The sequence below is a fragment of the Carassius carassius genome, chromosome 32, assembly GCF_963082965.1.
Source record: "Carassius carassius chromosome 32, fCarCar2.1, whole genome shotgun sequence".
NCBI lineage: Eukaryota > Metazoa > Chordata > Actinopteri > Cypriniformes > Cyprinidae > Carassius > Carassius carassius.
In genome coordinates this window covers 7,163,040-7,186,297 of record NC_081786.1, presented here as the reverse complement: position 1 = coordinate 7,186,297, position 23,258 = coordinate 7,163,040, and the positions used below count along the sequence as shown (strand labels likewise).

General features: G+C 36.6%; 1 protein-coding gene across 1 annotated transcript; it reads right to left on the bottom strand.

Moving 5' to 3' along the window:
- Nucleotides 1-1,206: 1,206 nt before the first annotated feature.
- On the bottom strand, nucleotides 1,207-22,880 carry gabrr2a (gamma-aminobutyric acid type A receptor subunit rho2a). Its single transcript, XM_059520072.1, has 9 exons — nucleotides 22,269-22,880; nucleotides 19,784-19,890; nucleotides 11,840-11,907; nucleotides 6,934-7,157; nucleotides 5,222-5,304; nucleotides 4,983-5,123; nucleotides 4,047-4,199; nucleotides 3,731-3,942; nucleotides 1,207-2,127 (listed from the first exon to the last, which is right to left on the bottom strand). Exons 1-9 carry the CDS (start codon nucleotides 22,391-22,393, stop codon nucleotides 1,816-1,818), a joined length of 1,425 nt encoding a protein of 474 aa, XP_059376055.1. The 5' UTR covers nucleotides 22,394-22,880; the 3' UTR covers nucleotides 1,207-1,815.
- Nucleotides 22,881-23,258: the final 378 nt, after the last annotated feature.

The window sequence follows — 23,258 nt, the reverse complement described above, 5'->3', positions numbered from 1 at the left end:
TTTAGCACACCTGATGTGTTTTCTCCAGCATATTACTCAGACACAAAAATTATGAATCAAATATTTATTATAAATATGACATATCTAGTATTAACTCAATTAATGAATTATGGTTTCAAGCCCACTGAACACACCACTATTAAAATAATGTCTTAGTGTTGATAAAATAACCATATTGTAAATATCACATGAATAAATAGCCCTTTTTTGTTTTTATTAACCCATTGAAAATGAGTAAAATAATCTATAAATCCCAAACAACTTGGAAGAAAATGAGCATTTCCGAGACATGGACTCCCTCAGGAATTTCAAATTAGAATAGCCTTTTTAATTTATGAATAAAAAAGGTTTGGGGACAACATTACTAGAACAAGACATGAAAGTCTCTCCATAAGGTAACAGTGAATTAGCCTTCCAGATTTGCCTACAAACTGAAGTCACAACTGCACAGCTCAAAATGATTAATAAAAATCTCACCAGAGTATTTGACCTTGTTGAATGGATGTTCAGGATGAAGGATAACTTTATTATTGACTGATTTTTCATAAATATCCCATGGTGTTGACTAGACTCAGCTGTGAAACCTAAAAGAGATGCTAAAAATAAAAAGAAAATAAAAAAATGTACCGCATTTTAAGAATACAACAAATTTGTAGGTCTATAGCCTATACATTTTAAATTTTAATGTGATGCCTGTATGTGCAATAAAATCATCCCGTCAAAATGAACCATCACCTTCAGTGTTTGATGTTGTTAGCAAGGCAGTTTCAAGATGTATTCAAGGCTATGTTATAAAAACTAACATTTAGCTTGCACTGACTGCCATGTAAGCTTTGCATTGAATTCTTCTGCACCTTCAAGGCAAAGTGAAGGCACCTTCAGGTTGGAGTACACTCCTAATACAAAATGTAATTATAATCAATAAAATAAACATGCATGCAGATGAGCCACAGTAAAGAGAATATTATTTATTTTGCATGAGAAATATAATGGTATCAAATACACTCACATACACACACCACATAAACATACATCCAAATAATTTACATTAACATGAGTGATTGCCTTTGCATTAACAATCTGTCTTGCCTAGACTTAAACGTGCACTAAATAATTATGTTAAATAATTTTTTAAATTATTAAATTTTTTGTCTGTTAACTCTAGGAACATTAGGTTGTGTCTTTAATATTTATGTTGCATTTGACTAGTTTAATCTCTGATTTATTTATTTCGTAGAGCACCCTGAGCACTGCTAAACTGTATAAATATATGCTATATAAATAAAAAAATGTTTTAACTTATTAAATTGCACAACACAGCTAGTCATATGATCTCAACATGGCAACCCACATTATGTATTCACACCTGCATTTACTAAGCCAGCGATATGACTGGATCTGGTGAGTGTGTACCATATTTGTTAAAACAAATCATTTTTGTTAGCTGTATAACAGTTGAAAAATTAATTAGTACACCTTTAAAACAGAAGCTAACACCAGCCTTTCTTGCTCTGTACATACTATATCATTAATAGTTCAATGACAAAAACATGAAGAGAAAACACATAAGCCTGTAAAAAAATCTGATAAGTGTTGTACAGTTCATTTGTCAAACCTGAAAAGTCCTAAACGAAGCGCTTTCTAACCTGCCTTCACTTTGCATTTCGCCAGTCTTTTTGCTTATGAAAAGTGACAACAAAGTTAACTGCAGTTTGGTATCACATGCGCCAATGTTTGATGTGCATCACAAAATCAAGGATGGTTGTATAAAAACGTCCATAAAAACTATAAAAGATGGATGTAGCTGGTGAACGATCAGCAGTATACCGACCAGTAAATAAGGTTGAAAATAATATAGGCTCCAGGGAAGATCATGCGGGAGTATTTATCGATGGCATGCGTGTTCTGCATGATGCGTAAGGCGCGGATGCCCTTTTTCTTAGTGTTGGTAGATTCGCTGCTCACTGACAGATGAACCACCATGTGCTCCTGCTTCTCTGGCACCACTTCATCGGGAACCATGGGAGCTTCTGTGTAGCCAGCCAAGCTGTTGGTGTCAGCCTCGCTGTAGGTCCCATCCAACATCATGGTCCTGGTGTGGGACATACCACAGGTGCAGGGCAATGACTGGAACAGGTTGAGTTGGGCGATCAGGGAGAACAGAGAACAAAGAAAGAGATCATTAACAAGGGTAAATGATCAGCTGGCGGTAATTAGCTGATGGCTGACTAATTACCATTAGTAATGTGATGAGAGAGGGAATGTGTTAATACACAATACAGAATGCAACAGTTGAGTTCTAGAAGTAAAAATTGTTTTCCTTTTTCTCGACAGAACTGGGCCCGTTTCACAAAGCATCTTAAGGCTAAAAGTAGCTCTTAACTCGCTGATTTCAAAACTTTTGGTTTTGGAGGTTACCCCCACTCCACATTTTCCTTGGATTATATTCTAGTTTTCATTAACCAGCTGGGCAAAAAGTAACGGCGGTTCTTGTGTCCAGTTTGGTTTTCTTTTACGTTTACATGTCTTTAGCCATGATAGCTTTTACTGCTATTTAGGAGTGTTAAGTTAATTTTTTTTTGTGAATACGAGCCCTGATTTTTGATAATAATTAATTAACTGTGAGCTACAAGGTTGCTATTCGATTGAAATATGATTCTGTTGAAGCCAACATCTTATATTATTGAAACTCAGTTAATAATTCCCATTGTAGCTGGATGGCTTGGTTCATTTCATATAACTCCTAAACAAAGACCTCTGAAAATTAATATGGGGAAAAATGGCAAAAAAACTTCCATGAACCAAGGCAAGTGATAAATTTGGTGGGCACTGTTGCACTCTATATAGAAGGCATGCTTTTTAACATGAAAATATAATGCCAATAGCCTTTTAACATGATTAGTATAGTTTATAATATTAAGTATGTATATTGTATACAGTTCACTGTAGGCAAAATTTCTATTTGCACAGACATACATTTAAAACGTACACACTGTGTAATGTACAATATCCCACAGTGCAATGTGGTTGACATGATTTTCTATTAATGGATGAGTTGGACAAAATATCAACACAATCTTTTGTGTTGTGATTGAATATTTTATTGAACTCACAAGAGTTATTTATTTGTAAAATGGAATTAAAATTACTCTATTTTTATTTACATTTACATAACGAGGTTACACAGAAAATGTCATGACGTCATGACAAAGTAGTGTTTTACAGTTGGAAAACAATGCATAATGTAAAATGAGTATAAAAATAATTAACTGTGCAATGCACTCGACCTTACATTTCCAGTTTAGTATATAAGATGTGATTTTCAACAGCACTTAAAAATTTCTTTCCAGACACATTATTTGATTAGACTGCTAAAACTGAAGACTTTTTTTTAAAGCAAATTGACATTTATTCCTGAGATCTGATATGACAGAACTAACCAAATTAAATATGCTTTAGGATGAGGTCATGTGACAACAGAAAAACATACTTTACATTGAAATGTTTATATTATTATTAATATTTTAAAAGTTTTCTAGAACAGAAAGACTCTTGATTTTATACACATTTTCCAGCTCATTTTAAGTTGAATATTAGCATACAGATTACCATCAAAGCTAATAAATATGTACTAGTAAGAACAACAAAACCCTCCATTTCATGTCACGAGGGCTTGAAAAAAAACACACACTTTCTATTTTTGGTGTGTACTTATTTCTATTTTTTTTACCTGCTCTCTAACTGCTCGATCTCTGAGCTTACGCTCTCTCCTCTCCTGGACTGTGGTCAGATAGTTGACTGCTGCATACTCCAAGACGGACAGGAACACAAACACAAAACTGACCCACAGGTAAATGTCCACAGCTTTGATGTAGGAGACTCTGGGCATGGAGGCGTTCACCCCAGTGATGATGGTGGACATGGTGAGCACCGTGGTGATACCTTGATAAAATCAGCACATCCTGTTAAAATCTGCAGGTGCGTAACTTAACATTGGAAGCAACAGTGATGCCTGAGGCAAACATGTTGATTTGCGATAATCTTACCTAATGAGACTCTGGCTGGAACAGCCCTGCGATCAATCCAGAATGATACCCATGACAACATAACCATAAGTGTGGCAGGGAAATAAGTCTGCAGCAGGAAGAAGAAAATGTGGCGGCGAAGAGTAAAGTTTATATACAGGCGGTTGTACCACCCTAAAGAGAGAAAGAGATAAAAATACAGATGGAGTCAAATATTAACCCTTTAGCTACACTAGAAATATTGTACTATACATAGTGAAATATTATTACAGTTTTGCACAATTTAAAATAACTGTTTTCTGTTTGAATACATTTTAAAATGTAATTTGTAAATGTGATAGCAAAGCTGAATTATCAGCATCATTACTGCAGTTTTCAGTGTCACGTGATCCTGCAGAAATCACTCTAATATGCTGATTTGATATCATATTATAATATGATATTTTTGTGGAAACCATGATACATTTTTATTTGCATTCTTTGATTAATAGAAAGTACGTCACTTATTTTAAACAGAAATGACTACATTACAACAATCAAAAGTCTTACTGACCCTAAACTTTTGAACAGTATTATATTTTAAACCAAGACAACAAAAACTATATATATATATATATATATATATATATATATATATATATATATATATATATATATATATAAAAGACATTTGTTAGACTGTAAATTCTAAAAATATTTACACACTGTTCAAAATTAGGACACACTGTTGTTGAACACAATCTGATAAACCAGTGGCACCAGTTGATTAAATGTTACTGCAAAACCAGCTCAGAGAATTAAAGAGTAAAGCGTCATATGCTTGCAGTCAGATGCCACTTGCTTTGATATTTAATGTAATACCATTCATAGACTTTTAAGTGTGACTTAAGTGATCAAATCCGTCTTGGGGCCATACTACTTTAAAATAAATCAACTTGACAAATAATCCCCCAATACCTGTGCTGCTGTAGAAAGCCAGTCGAGAGGTGGTGTGAAACTTCTGTATGAGGAACTGAGAGAGAGAGATTTTGTCATCTATACTCAAAGACTCATCTCCACTTTTCCAGTACAGCATCAGATCCTCATCCGTGTAGGCGTCTAGAAAAGAAGGATCCGTTTCAGGAAAAAAACTAACTTGGCAGAGTTAATTGAGCATGTGCCGCACTAAAAATAACACAAATTAATGATTCACTCACAGCTCTCCAACTCCAAAGAGCAGGACTGTGAATCCAGCGGGAAACGGCTGAAGTCCATGTTGCAGGCTGCTGTAACGGTGACCCTGGGCACAAGAACCATGTATAACTTGGATGAAAATACAGAAACCCACCGTCTTAGATCTTTATATTTCATCATATTCCTCACAGACACCTTCTTTATTCACTTTTTGAACCCAGAATCCATGGAATTTTCATATGTGGATTCAAATGAAATTGGTAACTGTTGATAGTTTACCCAAAAATGAAAATTGTGTCATCATTTCCTCACCTTCATGTCCAAACATGTATGATTTACTTGTAGAGCTGGGCAATATGTCCAAAAGTTAACAATATTTTTTACATATCATACATTGTTATTTATCATAAATGTTAATTTACCATTAGTAGAGAATGCTTTCCATATGTTTGTTAAGCTTTAAGAATGAATGTAAAACATTTTTTTTGTTCAAAAACTCCACAGAGTAAGATGCCTTTTAAAATAGGATTCCATGGAAAGAGTTTTTTTTTTTACTACTAAATTTTCCATTCTTCTGGGTACTGTGTTTTATGATTTAAGAAAAATGTATCATTAAAAATGGTGGCTAATAACAGTGCAATCAATCGTTTAAAATGTAACCAAATTAAAATAAAATAATTACTTTTTAATTTTTTTTTTTTGGTCAAATAAGATGCTGCACTACAGAACTGTATAAATTAAAACATGGAATAAAATATGTTGGCTGTATGATATTTCTTTAAAAAATAATATCGGTATTTGTATTACTTTAATAAGTAACTTTTAGCACGCAATAGTAACATATTTCTTCATAATTATTTTCAAATTACACCAAACTTTTATTTTGGAGGGTTTGAGATTGTGTATTTGATGGTAGTTCTCTGAAACTCAAGTAGTTTTCTAGCAGAGTGTCCAAGCTGCTCTTTTCCATACAATGGACATAAAAGAGCAGCTTGGAAATTCTGCTAAACATCTCCTTTTATTTTCCACAAAAAAGACAAAGTCATATGGGCTTGGAATGACAGTAGCTTTGGTAAGAAAGCTCCTGCTAAGAATAAAAATGTAAATGCGATGTAAATGTGCTTAGTAATGCTAGTCAAGGATGGCACACTAGCGCCATTTACTGAACCGACACTAAGGCTGTCTCATTTTTCGCTCTGAATTTCTCTCCTCTGTTCTCTACAGTGGTGTCCATCATTTGTCGGACAACGGAAATAATCTGGGCCAGTCTCATCAATAATGACACTTTCCCTGGAGCCAGAACAGTGTCTGAAATTTGACTTTGAACTCAGCCCTAGCCCTTGATTATAGCCTGCACGCAGGTAGCTTGGCCTAATTTTTAACTCACAGCACAAAAGACACAGCAAAAACATCACAGGCCAGAAGCGTCGTTCTAATTTTAACACCGCAGCAATATGCAAATGCTTAAGCCCGGCGACGTGCTTTTGTTTTCGAACCACATTTAAATGAAACCACAGTTGAGTTGCTTGATGGTGAAATGTAGTAACTGCTGAACAACTGAACAAATATGAACTTTTTCTTACATTGTACAAAATTAACAGGAATTATAGTATAAGTACATTTACAAGTACGTGCATTTAAACTCTATACATATATACATAATTTACAAATAATTGGAATTATAATGGCTCTCTTAAAAGTCTGAAATGCCGGTGTAGATAATCTGCTTTTTTACCTCAGGCTGTAAAGAACGTGACCATCAGGGAACACTCTCAGCATGATATTTTCTGTGGTGGTGTCATGAATAAAAGATCTTTTAGAGTGGACGAAGAAGACGTCAGGAACCCAGATCTTCTTCACCAAGCGCCCATCGAAAGTCATGCTTTTATTTGTGGTGCTGGTGAAAGACAAGCGCTCATCCTTCCAGTAGTGTCTCAGGTATAATGTCATAGTGAAGTCCTACACAGATGAAGAAAAAGAAATTGTGAGAGTTTTCAGTTAAAGCACAATGATTTTTAGAGGAGGCTATACCATTTTTTGTTTTCTGTAGTGTTTAAAAGTTTGGGATGAATTTTTTTTGTTTTGTTTGTTTTTTCAAAGAAATTAGTAATTTTATTCAGCAAGGATGCATTAAATTGATCAAGACAGACAGTGAAGACATTTATAATGTTATAAACATTTCTGTTTCAATAAAATGCTGTTCTTTTAAACAGTATATTTGGGATATTCTCATGGGAATTTGACACATTTGACCCCGAATTAATAGAAGAAAAATTATAAATTATTTTTGACATTAATAAGATAAAGACTTTTTCTGACTATTAAGGTTTTGTGTGATTAGGGCACTATCTTGATGCAAGATAAACATATCTCCCTCAAAGCCTTTAACTGTAAGGTGAAAAATATTTGATTCTTATGCATGTAATGTGAAAGAAAAAGATATGATTTTAAAGGAATAGTTTATCAAAAATAAAATTCCATCATCGTTTACACATGTTGTTTACTCATGTTTTGCTCAGGTCATGCTCACCTTGTACATGCTGTTATTCCAAACCTGTATGACTGTCTTTTTCCTTGGAACACAAAATGAGACATTTGGAGACTGTGCATGTCACAAGAAACTTCAACAACTTCTCTGCCCTTTTTGAAGCACCATAAAAGTGTTTCCCTATCTGTCACTACAAGTTATGTTGTGACGACATAGGGGGTTTACTTGAGAGCCCTAATCCGCTCTGACTTTCAGAGAAAACGCCAATGAATTTCGGCTAGTGGATTAATAGATAAATAGACGACAGGTGAATCCACTCATTCAGATTTTTGCTTCGGAGCTGAGTGGGTGAATGATTTCTTCTTGCCTTTTTGTTCTGACTGGAAGAAAGAAGCTGTTCCTGGTTGGGATGATGGCACAAACAGCCATGTACCCAATGATTCATCAATTCCCCTGGGTGCTTCAACTAAGGGTGCTTTTAAACCTGTAGAATGATTTGTTCCGAAACATGGATTAAAATTATTAGCTTTTTTTTCAATTTAGCTTTTTATTCTTGGTGCAATTTGCTTTCACACGCCAAAGTTTCTAAATGGACCAAATTTATTAATACAAGTCACGTGTGAGTAAACTGTTCTCTCATTGGTCAAAGTTCCATGGTTTATTTTCCTGGATTCCACTTATCTGTTATGTCTGTCATCCGAAAAGTGCTAAGGGGGGAAACGCGCCAGGTTCTGAAACAACAGGCCAGGTGTGAAAGCACCCTGAAAGAGGAGTTTCTCATCACGGATGGCTCACGACATTACCTGACCTCTGTCGATGGCCACCCAACACATTGAAGCTGCGTTCGTGGATGACTCATGCATTCATTGCAAGCATATAAGCATGGCTTCACTGCAATCTCTCCTCTCTCTCCTCACGGGGAACGGAGTGGCACTCTCTGTCTTTACTCATCCCGGTTTCCCTGTCACAAGCAGGGGACCACCGGGTAGAGCCTTGGAGATCTGAGGGTCACAGTGAGAGCTTCTCTGCTGTGCATGTCCCTGCGGACCTCTCCCGTGCAGCTCCCAAGTGATTTTGCTTGCCTGGCTTGTGACAGTCCTGGCATTTCATTCTGTGTGTCGTAACAATTGGGGGATGTGCTATCGCCCTTTGAGGATGAAGAAGGCGATGGCCATGCTTTCCCAGGCAGCCGCGAATGATGATTGGTTTCTCAGCACGGGGCACGGCTCAAAACTGTATGGGGCACCAGTACCTTTTTTTCTTGGAGGTGCATAAGGAGCTGAAGTCGGGAAGAGCCCTTTTTTCAGCTATAAGCCGTTTGTCTCCCTCCTTTGTCCACACTTACCTCGATAAAGGGGCAGCTAGGGGGTACGTAGACATTCCCCAGCGGTTGCGGTGAACTTGTAACCACAAAACGCCACCACTTGGAGGAATCATCATCAGATGCATCCAGCCCCAGGATTGGTTTGCAGCAGTTGACCTGATGGACGAGGGTCAGGCATGGCAGTACAGGGTCCCTCCCTTCGGACTTTCCCTATGCCCCCATGTCTTTACGAAGATCACGGAGGGTGACCTTGCCCCGTTATAGGAAGTGGGCAACAAACTCTTTGTCTGCTACGGAAGTCAGCAAAAAGGGAACGTTGTCTCCAAGCAGAGATTGGTCCCCTTGATAGTGGATGCCATTGCCTTAGTTTACCAAACCCAAGGAGAGATGTGCCCCTTGGGGGTGAGTGCTCACTCCACATGGAGTGTTATTGGGCTAGGTGTCCATATGGCTTGATTCCCTGCGGGTGATCCCATATGTGTATTATAAGTAAGATTTCCCTCTCGATGAACCTGTGTCTTCCCTTTGACAGACCACTCTGTCAGTCTCTGCTGGCACCCGTTTCTCCCTACTCCTAGGTAGAACCTGCCTCAGAGAAACATTTCATATGTAGTAATGCCCCAGGCTAGGGTCAGTCCATATCAGGGTCTCCACATGATGCCTCTCTAAGGGCAGAATGTTGTTTCCGTAGCACCCTTCTCTGAAAGGCTCTCTTCCCCTTCGTTACTACCAAAGATATAAACAACAAACAGGAAAGGCATGAAGCGCCTTTCACAAAGGTCGCAATCCCTTCTCTTAATAAAAAAAAATGTCATAGGAACAGCGGTTTGGCTATCTCCAGTAGCAATGTACTCACATTTTGGTCCCTGTGGGTTTCAAGGTCAGCGAATTTGCTCTGGGGCAATGGGAAGGTTATGACCTTTGCATAGCATTTGTCTGACACGCAGCTGCTTTTGCTTTTACATTGCAGGGTTGTGACAGGGTTCAGGTTGCGGCGCTTTCCATGGACCCTTTATGTCGTCCCAACAAAATACGTAGTGTTAGATAGACGTTATGTCACCATGCCACAACCTTGAACCATCGCTGGTTGCCAGGGACACGTTATAGGCTCCTCAGCATAAGACCTGATGAGTGGATGCACCGGTCTCCTATTTATACCCATATCCACGGAGAGTGGCTCAGGTCCACTAAAATCCACTAGCCAAAATTTACTGGCATTTTCTCTGAAAGTCAGAGCAGATTGGGGCTCTGAAGTAAACCCCCTATGTGGTCACGACATAACGTCTCCGTTCCCTCCATAAGGGAATGAGGGTTACGTACTTAACTGAGACCAAAAGGCCTCTGAAGACATAAGAACATAGAGCACAAGTCACAGGAACCACTTTAATGGGACTTTGGTATCCTTTTGAAGCTTGACAGCTTTTGTGATCCAAGGAAGGAACTCTTTGTGTTTGCAACAACATAAATTATGAAAGTGAAGTGACATTCAGCCAAGTATGGTGACCCATACTCAGAATTTGTGCTCTGCATTTAACCCATCCGAAATGCACACACACAGAGCAGTGAACACACACACACACTGTGAGCACACACCCGGAGCAGTGGGCAGCCATTTATGCTGCGGCGCCCGGGGAGCAGTTGGGGGTTCGATGCCTTGCTCAAGGGCACCTAAGTCGTGGTATTGTAGGTGGAGAGAGAACTGTACATGCACTCCTCCCACCCACAATTCCTGCCGGCCCGGGACTCGAACTCACAACCTTTCGATTGGGAGTCCGACTCTCTAACCATTAGGCCACGACTTCCCCATATTCCCCAATGAAAATAATGCCCTAATGCCCTTATTTCCTAAGCAAAATCTTTTTCTTTTGATTTCAGGGTGAAATGAGCTAGACATGTTCTTTAAAGGTTATGTGACAATACTGGCAATGTACACACTACAAAGTTTTCGAAGTGGCAACTGTTTTATTGCTGCAGTAAGTGCAAGGCCAATTTCACATTTTACATCAATTCCTTACAAGCTTGTTATAAATAGAAAGTCGATGTAACTCTCAATCCTCCATATGATGCCTCTCTAAATCGCTCAAGCAGATCATCCCTTCTCTATGCTTTCTTTTGTATAAACATTTCAAATGGCCAGCAATTATATATGGTCAATAAAAGCACCACACAGTTTCTTTGTTGCATCGCACAAAGGCTTCTACCAAGAGGGAAACCCAAAACATGAGAACAGAATGGCAGATTGGGTGTCATTCTCTGTTAAAACAAAAGTAAAAAGAAGATCCATGATCAAAGTTTCTGACATCAGAGACGCAGCAGTTCTTTTTAAGGAATACCCTTGTGGGACTCAGTAACTGCAAAACAGCCAGTAATAAATGGGCAAAAAGCTAGAGAATTATGAAATTGAGAGTGATTCTTACAAAACTTGTGTAGAACATGTCAAAGCCATTTTTTATCAAAATCAAAAGAAAGAAATTATATATACTATAAGAATTACTATTTTATTATAATAAATGTTTTTATATTTATTATATTAATGGTAGTATTTTACTGTCTTTGTTTTTATTGTATTTAAATAATAAAATTTAATATAATATTTAAATTTAATCAAAAAATTAAAAAAGACACGTGGACGTATTCGAAAATTTGAGGCCGAAATGTACTAAACTGTAGTGAAAATAATGCCACAAATCTTAAAAACAGGCTTCATTTTTGTCAAATTAAAATTAAACCGTTTAATGTGTCCTCATATGTTGTATAATTTAGAGTCAAATAGTTGAGGTTGTTATGTAAAACAACACATGTGAAAAGCAACTGTTTAGGATTACCTACCATGTCTACTTCTGAAATACTGTCCAAGCTTTCCACTTGTACATCCACTCCCACTGGAATAGCAGGACCTGCACACAAAAAATACTTTAATCCATTAATACAACATATACAACTGTGTTTGTCAACTGAATTACACCATATTCTCCATCCCATTGCTATATGACCTCTTTTGTCTATGCCATTCCTTAATTTTTCATAATTCTCATTGTTTACTGGATTCTGAGAGATTCATACCAGTGCAATTAGCAGGGCGTTCGCTTAGACTTCTGTGAGCATCATTAAATACGTCCTCACGGCCAGATCTGGATCTGTTCGCTTTCCACCAGATCTGTTCACAAAAGGCTTAACAGCTGCTTTGACATCTGACGGTTCGTAAGCCGTCAAAGGACGGGCCTTCAACCGGAACTGCAGCTTTGATATAGTATATGGAGTTGCACTTGTAAGGTCTTTTGTTGCAAATCTAAAGCCTTGCTCTTTAGCAGGATTAGTGTAATAGGGCTATCTCTCCCTCAGGAGGTAAGACATTTAGGTAAATGGGCAGTGGGTGGCCTGTACATATGGACGGGGATCATGTAGTAACGACAGACAGATTCAAAACGAGATTTTCAGTGCATCCCATCGGCCACTCCTAGTCCTAGTAATCCGATGAGATTATTGGAAATGGTGGATTAAACTTTGATGCTTAAAATGATACTGACACTGACTGAAACTTGCCATTACGTGTCACTTAATGTATCACTCGTAAAAACCCTTCAGGAAAAGCACAAGCACTACTTTATATGCTGCAGAAAATGCATCCGAGTCCTGTAGATAAATAACCGCCAACTGTGGAGATGACTTTTACAAATTTTCTTATGTAATCCAGATTCTCATAAGTAAACTATTGCCATGCAACACCCACTGGACCATCCTGTCAATTTCCCTGTCATGTACCATCAAGGCTTTTCATATCACACAAATAAGCCTGATTAAGGACACAGCTCCTAGGTAAAATTGATCTGTCCAAACTAATCAACCCCCCTGCTTTCAGTTTGAGTCTGAAACCATTAGAATGACCTTGAGTTCAGCTGTCCTATTTCTCAATTGTAGTTACCACTTGGAGGTGGGTATTTGTGCTTTTCTCATTAAAAACTAATTTTAAATACCTCTGTGATAACAGGATATCATTAAAGGGACAGTTCACCAAAAAAATTTAAAAAAATAAAATGTTTGTTTACACAAATTGTTCCAAATATATATGATTGTTTATCTCTCTTAAAATTAAAAAAAAATATCTCCATTTGTGATCCACGGAAGAAAGTAATTTTGGAACAACATAATGATTATGTTCCTTAAAGGGATTTCATCATAAACAAATAAATAAACTGACATTATTTACACACTCTTATGATGTTCCAAACTCATATTACTGTTTATTCTCTTAAAATTCACTTAAGTAAAACGAAGAAAAAATTATGATTATAATAAAATGATCATTAAAGTTACAAAAGAATAGATGTGAAGTGACAGTTAGTAAAAACATAAATAAACAAAAATAAATAAATAAAGAATTATTATTCATACACTCATGTCTTAAACCCATATGACATTTTATCTTCTTAAAATTCATAAAAAATATCTTCTTTTGTGTTCCACAGAAGAAAGTAAGACATACAGGTTTAGAATGACATAATGATAACAACAAATGTTCATTAAAGGGCTAGTTCATAAAAATAAATAAATAAAATAATTTTCTCTTTCTATTTACAAACTTTTTGTCCAATTAAAACTAATTTAAAAAAATCTAGTTTTGCATTCCACAGGAGAAAAAACGTCATGGAGGTTTAAAACAACAAAATGATGATGAAAAAAGTTCATGAAAGGCATATTTTACCAATAAATAAATAAATAAATAAATATTCAGTTTTTATCTTGTTGTTCTTAACCGTGTCATCAAAATTATTTTTCTTTCTCACAAAAATAAGTCATATAGGTTTGAAATGACATAATGTTGTTTATTTTAAGGTAACTTAAAATGATCAAATCATCCCTTTCCCATTTTTGATTATCAAAAGTTCCTGAGGCTAGGACACTGAGCTGGCGACCGCTGGTTGATGTTTGGCCAGTGGGTGGTCTTTAAACCAGCTGTCATGTGCATGTGCTAATCCACGGGGGTTGGCTGACCGACCGATCAGTACAAACTGCTGCCAGATTAATCTCGTCACCAGCACCATAGCGCCTCAGTCCATAGCAGATCGAGCGATCCTCCAGATGGACCGACCCATCAGAGAGAACCGCTTAAGTCTTTAACGGACGAATAAAAAAAGTGAGAAAGGCAACAAAATGTAACGTGATTACAATAGTCCTCAGTTTCTTATGCATTAAGAAACAGACTAACTGATCCTTTCGCCGAATGTGAGAATTCAGCCCATTTGGGCTGTACGAATAACACATAAAAAGCCGCTGGCTTCGAAACATGTGGCATCTTGGCATGGAGATGTTACTTGATATCTTTTGATCTTTCATTTCATTTCGTCTCTGGTTTTCAGGCGCTGCTTGCCCTGGCCCAAACATTAGTATTGAAAGCAGCATTGCGCATATGCAAATCTGCAGACAGAATTAAACAGGGATGTGTGTTATCTACAACATGATACCAATCTTTAATATGTCTAAACCTTCACATCAAGAAACACATACTGCTCTGCAATGACCCATAAACATGGGGTGAGATCTATATGTTCTATGTACATCAACGATACTCCCTTTGTGTAGTATTAGGCATAAGATTTATGCACCATCAGCTAGCCGTCTCTGGGTTTAAACCAGACTGCAGTCATGCATTATCAATTCTCTTTTGCTTCTGAAGTTAATCTCAATTATGCAGTACACACATACCTGCGCTACCTTTTACTAATCATTGCATAGGATACGGCAATTGGTCGATGAAAAGCATGCTAAAAAGGATTGTTTAATATAACAGGATACAAGGATAGAGGCCAATGTCATTTTTCCTTGATTTTATTCATTTATTAATAATTATTGCATATCGACTGAGCTGCAAAAAGAAATGGTTCAACAAAGCCATGCATATGGAAATACTTTTAATACAGCATTATATTTTTGAGTAACATCTACAAGCAAAACAAACCCCTTGTTCTGAACCAGCCTGTTTAGTAACTGGGTAATTCACAGCCTTTTATATCTTGAGAAGTGTTTCTCAATTATTTTGGTTTTAATACAGTCTGGTCCATCAGGTGTTATACCGTATTTTTGAGCTGCAATGTCAGTAAAGGAATATTTCACAAATGTGCTGTCAATTTTTGATTGGATAGTTCACCCAAAAGTGAATTAATTAATTACTCACCCTCATGTCGTTCCAAAACCGTAAGATCTTCGTTCATCTTCAGGACACAAGTTAAGAATTTTTTCATGAAATCTGAGAACTTTCTGACTCATAAACAGAAATGTTTTTGTTAAAGAAAGACATTGTTAAAATAGACCATGTGACATCAGTGCACACACATGTGCCATGGAAGAGAAGTTGAGTCTTTTTTTTTCATTGCACAAAGAATGTTATTTGCGTAGATTCATACAATTACAGTTGAACCACTGGTGTCACATGGACTATTTTAGCAATGTCTTTACCTTTCTGGGACTTGAATGTGGTAGTTGCATTGCTGTCTATGCAGCAAAAAGCTCTCAGATTTCATCATAAATATCTTAATTTGTGTTCCTAAGATGAACAAATGTCTTATGGGTTGGGAATAGAATGAGGGCGAGTAATTAATGGCAGAATTTTCATTTTTGGGTAAACTATACCTTCAAGCCCAGAATCCTTTGAATGATTTGACATTTACTGAAAAAAACATAACTTAAAACATACTTAATTACCTTAAAATAATAATAATTATTATTATAAAGTATGTTATAATGGCTCATTTCAAAATTCTACATTTTAAAATATTTTTGTAAATGACTAAATATTGACAGAGCAAAAATTTCTGTGATGTTTCTGCCAGATATTTTTGAGAAATGACTACATGCAAAATAGCCTCCTGTTCTGAACCAACCTCTTTATTTAATCAGTGGTATTTTATAACCTTTTCAGTGTTTTAAAAATAGTTTCTCTGTAATTTTGGTTTCAGTACAGTACAGTACAGTTTTCATGGTCAGCTTTTAGAACCTCACTGTAGGAAGCTTTTTACACCCAAAATATCGTTTCGCTTATTTGACATTTACTGAAAAACTGAATTACCTTGTATAAAACAAAAAAACAGACAAATAATAATAATAATAATAATAAAATAAAATTTATTTATATAATACATTTTAAAATGACTGATTGATTGATTGCTATTTTGTGTTTTGGAAGAAAAGCAAATGAAAGTGGCCTTTAATCCCATGGTGAAAATCTATAATACTATGAAATCAATGACACTGGATGACAGTTGTGAACTCATTACATCATGTTTTGAACTAGCAGTGAGGTTTTCACCGTCAAGCAGATGCAACAATGCATCACTGTCAGAGCTGACAGATCTGTGTATATGTCTTAGGGGTTGAATATGTTTGGGCTATTTCCATTCCCTTTGCTGTGACCCCCTGCTGAACAAAGAGTAATTCCCAAACGTACGCAGATTCAGAGCATCCAAATGACTGACTTTTTAGATACTCTATTCAGAGGGGGAACAGCATCAAACACGGGAGTGTTTTTTTCTTTGCCCTATATAGGAACACATTATTTAAAAAAGAATAGGGGGACTATGGACTAGTAGGAGAATTGTCTTTAGTTCTTAGCCTTTACTGCACAAACTTGTGCAAAGTGTTGTACACTTAAAGAGAAGCCTTGAGCTTCCACTTATATCATCCTTTAATACCATTCTAGCCATGGTAGAAAAGTCTCTGGTTTAAAGGAAAAGATCAAAAATTTTAATTCTGTCATAATTTACTCACTTTCATGTCATTCCAAACCCTTATGCTGTTTTTTTGTCCATGGATCACAAACGGAAGAGTTTATGAATCTTTACACCATTGCAGTGACAGTTCATAGTGACCCCAAAAAAAAACAAACAAACATGAAAATAAAAACAATAAAAATAAAAAGTCTTATAATAAGTCTTCTGAAGCCATAAGAAGTCATAAATCCTTAATAATCTTACATTCTTGCACATAAAAAATGGCAGGTTATGTTTGTACACACAAACATTTTTCTTTTGACATGCCATTTTTTAATCTGAACGTGTCTATATCGTATTACTATGACAAAATCACTGATCACTGAACATCTATCACTGATATCACTGAACATATCACAGTATATAGATTATAAATGAAATGCGAGAGAATTAATAATGTCAATTTGCATTTTTTGGGGTAAATTATTCCTATTTTATAATCTCTTCTTCCCAGAGGATCAGTCTGCACACACATATCCAGCAGTTTTTTCAAAGCATGCTGGCTTATTTCTAGAAAAAAAACATCCATTATTATTCCTAACATGAAATAAAAGAGCAATTATATTATCACCATAGCAATTCAAGTGGAATATTTACATGAAAAAAGTTATTTACAGAAAGTAATTGGTTTCTGTCCCTTTGCTTTAATGACAGCAGCTCTTGAATTCCACAAACTCCACATTTGCGTAAAACCTGATGATTATGTTCTCCACTTGTGCTTCAATGGAAGCAAAAACTTATGATTATCTGTACAGTTCAGTTCAGTTCGAGTTTATTTATCCCTTAGGAAATTGGTTTTGCACTGGTGCTGCACATCACAAAAAACACTCACATAGCAAACACTCACATAATGAACACTCATGATTACAGATTATTTAACATTAGAATAGCAGTTGGTATGAATGAGTTCTTAAACCTCCTTGTTCTCCCTCCCATTACTTTATATCTACGTCCTGATGGAAGAATAACAAACTCTTTGTGTAATGGGTGTGTTGGGCAATTGATTATCGCAAAGGCTTTTTTGACAACACGTCCTTTAAAAATGTCCTGGGGCAGTATCTGCTGAACTCCAATCACTTTCGAAGCAGTCTTTATCAGTTTGGTTATTCTGTTTCTGTTGGACAGAGAATCACATGATCAATGACACAAAATGGACTGTCTTTGATTAGTGATCTAGAAATAGTTTTCCGTTTCAGAATCATTAAGCTTTACATTTCTAGTTTAAAAAAAACAAACTGATTTGGTTTCAGACTTTTTCTAAAATTTCCTATTTGATGAATTAAAAATTCTATGTAAATAATTGTTTGGAGAAAATGCTACACAATGCAGGCATTGGCTTCATATGATTTCAAGTTTTTCCTTTCTCTTTGGAGTGTCACAAGCTGTTTGTGAATAGATAAGATCCCTAAAATCGCAAAGACTAAAGTCTCAAACCCAAAGAGATATTCTTAATAAAAGTTTAGACTCGTCCACGTTCTCCTAAAATGCCTCGTTTAAACACGCCCCCACATGTCTACGTCACGATTTGGAAATATTTGCATAATGCCACCCAAATGTTCATGCAAAGAAAGAAGGCGTAACTTTATTGATGCTGCCACTGCCACCGCCATGTTGTGAAGACGCTGTGTGTTTTGTTGTGAAAGAAAAAATACTTTGTTTGGTCTTCCAAAAGAGGCTATGACTAGAAATCAGTGGTTAAGTTTTATTTGCAACACTGTCAAAGAACAGTTCAACCCAAATACACAGATGTGTGCAGCTCATTTTATGGAGGACTGTTTCCTGATCCTGCAACGCAACGCAATGCATAAAAAGACAGTATAAGTCATTATAATCCATAATTATATACCCACTGGATGCTTCATTAATAATGGGTTTTATTATCACAGCATGGTAAGGGGCGTAACATTTCCGTTACACGCTTGAGGTATTCGGCCAATCACAATGCACTGGATAGCAGGCCAATGAGAGCACATCTCGCTTTTCAAAATGATGAACTTTGTACAAAAAAACGACACGTTTCAGAAAGTCAGGGCATAGAGGAGAATCACTAATGTGCAGTATGTGGAAAATAATTTGTTTTTTTAACCTTAAACCGCATAAACACATTTCATTACTCCAAATACCCAAAATAATGTTCTTTTTAGCAACATCATATAACCTCCTTAATATCAAATAATAATGGGGTTTATTCACTTGCCTATAAAAATGCACATTAAACTGTTAACTCCAATTTTCAAAACCATATGAACTCCAGTAAAACTGAAATCCCAGTCTTAATTACAGGCCACAACTGTGCTTAATAGTGAGGCTGTTTACCCCTCTAGAGGGAGCCAATGTAGATTTAAAGACTGCTGGAAAAATAACTGACCTGAATGTTCTCAAACTGTGCATACTAAATATGTGCAATCTGTACATGAGATCAAGACAATGCAACTAAAAAAAATTGTGGCTTAGGTAACTAATGGAGTGAAGACATCATCATAGCACTTTATAACCTTTGTCAACAGGAGTTATTGTCTTTTTTTAGACTCATGCTAAGAACATTTGCCTTATTTTTGACTAATCTTCAGAGGAGGTTAACATTAAACCTTTAACATTATGCATACTATACATGATGTCTTTGAAAAAATAGGCTCGAGAGTGAGGTTGTGGCTTATCAATTCTGGCAAAAAAAAAAGCAATTTACATTTGCAACTAGGGCTGCACAATTAATAAAATTTTTACAATTATGGATGCCACAATTACGTAATCGTTCAAAGCCGCGATTAATCATTCAAAGTCCACTAATGTTATTCTGTGTGCTTAACATGCTTTTTTCCCTATGTTATCTTAAGGGTCTTTCCATTGTTTTAATTTTAGTTTTAGTATAACACTATTGAAATCATTCAATTTAAATTGTGACATTGTAATTAGTATTTGCAATTACAATTTCAAGGGAATAATCGACAATTATGATTTTTGTCATAATCGTGCAGCCCTATTCGCAAAGACAGAAGTATGATGAACTAACCTCCAAACGCGGGCCTCATGGTGAAGTCATGGTCGTCCACTTTCAACAATTGCTCTGTTTTCAGTCGCCGTGATTTTGTCACATCCGGTGGCTTCTTTGCCAGGGAGCTGCGGGTTTCAAAGTCCCAAAAAAACTTAGATCAGCCTCTTATATCACAAATTTAGACAATGTGAACTATTGTTTTGTGGAATCTACCAGTGGTTACATGAAAAATTCAGTATGAACCCTCAAAGTCAATGGCGTTTACATAATTTCTGTGAAAATGCAGCCGCAAAAGTGTAATGATGGATTAAGATCATGCTTGGCACTCGTATCAACAAATTGTAAAGGCAGTGGTGAGCTAGCTGCAGCAGCCGGATCGCTTTCTAATTACAGGAGATCTTATCGACAGATGCTTAGATGAGCACTGAACACTGGATTCATGAACTGTGATGGTTCTAGTCAAACAATGTACATAATTAACTCTTTATGTGACAACATAATCACTGACAGTGACTCAATAAGTATCCAGTTAGAAGTAGACTGCATCGTTCCTCTCAGCTTCTTGCCATTTGTAATTTATTTCCTGTTGTGACTATGAGACAGAAGGCAGCTTGCCATGAATGGCACCCTGTCTGCAGCGCGACTGCTGGATTTCCTCATGTAAATTTGTAATCTAACAACATGTTAATTCTGCAGATTGTTTGTTTGTTTTAATTTTATAGACGCATGGAGCTGTACCCTTGTCAGCTGTTTGTCAGGACAGCTTTGTGCCAACGTACTGTCCTTGGCAGATGGGCGAAATGTGCCTGTGACACGTGGCTGTTTGTCTGAGTAAAAAGCACCAGTTCGAGCACACCAGTGATACATGTTCGGTTCAGTGGCGGTATCATCTGTCTGGGTCACGTTAATTGCGCCCTGGCCCACGGCCTCATTTATGGCACTCTGCTGTCATATAGAAATCAGTCTAATGAAGGTGGTCGAAAAATGAGTCTGCGAAAAACATCAATGAATGAGTTCACACCATCACCTCAGCTCTTATGTGCAGCACTGTCATCTCTGAACACATTTCTCAGATGCATTGGCATCAAATGCTTGTAAAAAATAACAGACCGATATAGAACCGATACAATGAAAATTTAGTTTGAAACAATTTTCACTTAGAAATTGCCACTAAATTTTACAAACAATTACTAAGAAATGCAATTTAATTAAAGATAAAAAAATTAAGTAAAAAGAATGAAATAGTAATATGCTCCAATAATCCTTCTTTTATTTACAACTTTAAAAAATTATTTTTTATGGTGCAAATGATTTTTGACCTTAAGGAGAATTGGCTGATAACTGACCACTTGATCGATTGACAAAACATTGTACATTTGTAATGAATTTCTTGATGTTTTTTGTAATAAGTTTCCATTTAACCCTAAAGACCTTCCAATCCTATTAAGAAAGCATTTTGATTAAATAAAGCATTACAATATATACAAACAAAGATTTTTAACACAAACCGTCAGTCATATAATGTAAGTGGATGGAAATCATGGCTATTTCTCAAATGGACCATTGACACTCTATCTACAATCTCAATTAGTAGTGTCCACTTGAGATATAGGTGGCAGTAATGAACTTATAAGTCTACGATCTGGCGTAAAGCAAGAAGAAGAAGAAGACACCTCACACGCCTGCTGCTGAGAACACACTTAGGAGAGTTCTAACAGTCCGGACACTGCATGAATCAGAGGTAAAAAACAATATAAATACTGTTCAGTTTCTTGAACAGACCGATTGTTTTGTGTCTTTACACATCAATGTATCGTCACAAGCTGCAGGGTTTAATTTGGTTTTGTTTGTATATGTTTTTTTATTCTATGTTTTAGCTGTGATTCCCAGTCACCTCCATTATAAGACTGAGTCTGCAACGGTTTGTGTTAAAAATCTTTGTTTGTGTTCTACTGAAGAAACAAAGCCACCTACATCTTGGATGCCCTGGGGGTAAGCAGATAAACATAAAATATTTATTTTTGGGTGAATTATCCCTTTAATCGAGCCATTCCTGAATTTTCAGATGAAAAGACCACAAGTAAAGCAAAAACTGCCACCCATACACATGCATTCTTGGGTTAATTTCTACAATTTTGTATATCTCAGTTGCTATAAACTGTATAATATCTGCAACTCTGCTCTGTAAATATCTGTATTGTAGACTACCCACTAACCCTTAAGTAGAATTGCTGCCTTATTAGGTCTTTGCATGCAGTGATAAGTTAATCGATAAAAAACATCCAGTTGAAACCTCAGTTTATTAGATGGAAATAAAGATGTTATGTGTAGGCTACTTGTTGACAGACATCTTCAGTCATCTTCAATGTGATAATTGCTATTCATCATCACCACAATAGTCATCAACATCAGCATCTTTTTCATAATCTTTTGTGAATCCACATTATCAGCAGCATGATATGTCAATCCAAGTTCAGCTGTCAAAGACTGAATTGCCACTTACGTCCCATGCTTCTGAGTTTCCACAGCTCCTGTCCACCTCCTCTCTCTCGTGCTGTGTTTACTCCGGCATTCTCCAAACGAGCCCAGGAAGAGCACTAAAATCAGGAACTGTCTCAGATAAGGCATTATGCAGAGCAGGTGAAAAATCTACAGGTGTGTCCCTGAAATCCAGCTCAATCCGTGAACGCGTCGGCTCGGGAAAGTAAGCATCTTTCCGTTCTCAGCGCAGAAACCGCTGCAACTCGCATCTCTGGCATACGCGATGTGTGGATGGTTTAAATATCAGCGCGACGCGACGCCTGCTGCAGCCTCGCGCGGCGTCTTCTGCCTGTTACTGGTTATCAGCTGCACAGCTGCTTTGACCACATGGCATCAGCGGTGGGCATACAAGCGTTTCCCACAGCTGTGTGTACGGTTGGAGGAAAAGACGGATTAGAAAGACACATATGACCTGAAAAAGCTCTGCATCGGAAACTGCATGCTTTCAAATCTAATGCACGAGTGAAATGGATATGCTAAATGCCAAAACATCCTCGACACAATTCCACATAATTCTCGTGGGTTCAATGCAATGCAGTTTGATACAGCTCCGATATTACGGTTAATATTTTTGTGTTTACAGTACTACTATGTATGTATTACCAGTGTTGGGGAGTAACTAGTTACATGTAACGGCGTTACGTAATTTAATTACAAAATTATTGTAACTGTAATTAGTTACAGTTACTACGAACAAATGAGTAATTAAATTACAGTTACTTATGAAATTTTTAACGATTACAAAGGGGATTACATTTGAATGTTTACACGCATCCACATACAGATTTAACTGATTTATTTCCCAAATTGCACTGACTATTCTGAGACATACCGCCCTAATAATTCCCGGGATGCGGAAATACAGTCTGGTTCGTAGAATTCAGTCATAAAAACGAAATGCCTAACGCGGACGGAATATGCCACATTTTGGATAACTAAATCAAAAGTAGGT

Bases quoted from the DNA above. Each gene is read 5' to 3' on its own strand.
- gabrr2a (XM_059520072.1), bottom strand. From the start codon at position 22,393: ATGCCTTATCTGAGACAGTTCCTGATTTTAGTGCTCTTCCTGGGCTCG. The intron at 11,908-19,783 runs GTTAGTTCATCA...TTTTGTGTGCAG, and splicing joins CATGAGGCCCGCGTTTGGAG to GTCCTGCTATTCCAGTGGGA. The intron at 3,943-4,046 runs GTAAGATTATCG...GATTTTATCAAG, and splicing joins TCCAGCCAGAGTCTCATTAG to GTATCACCACGGTGCTCACC.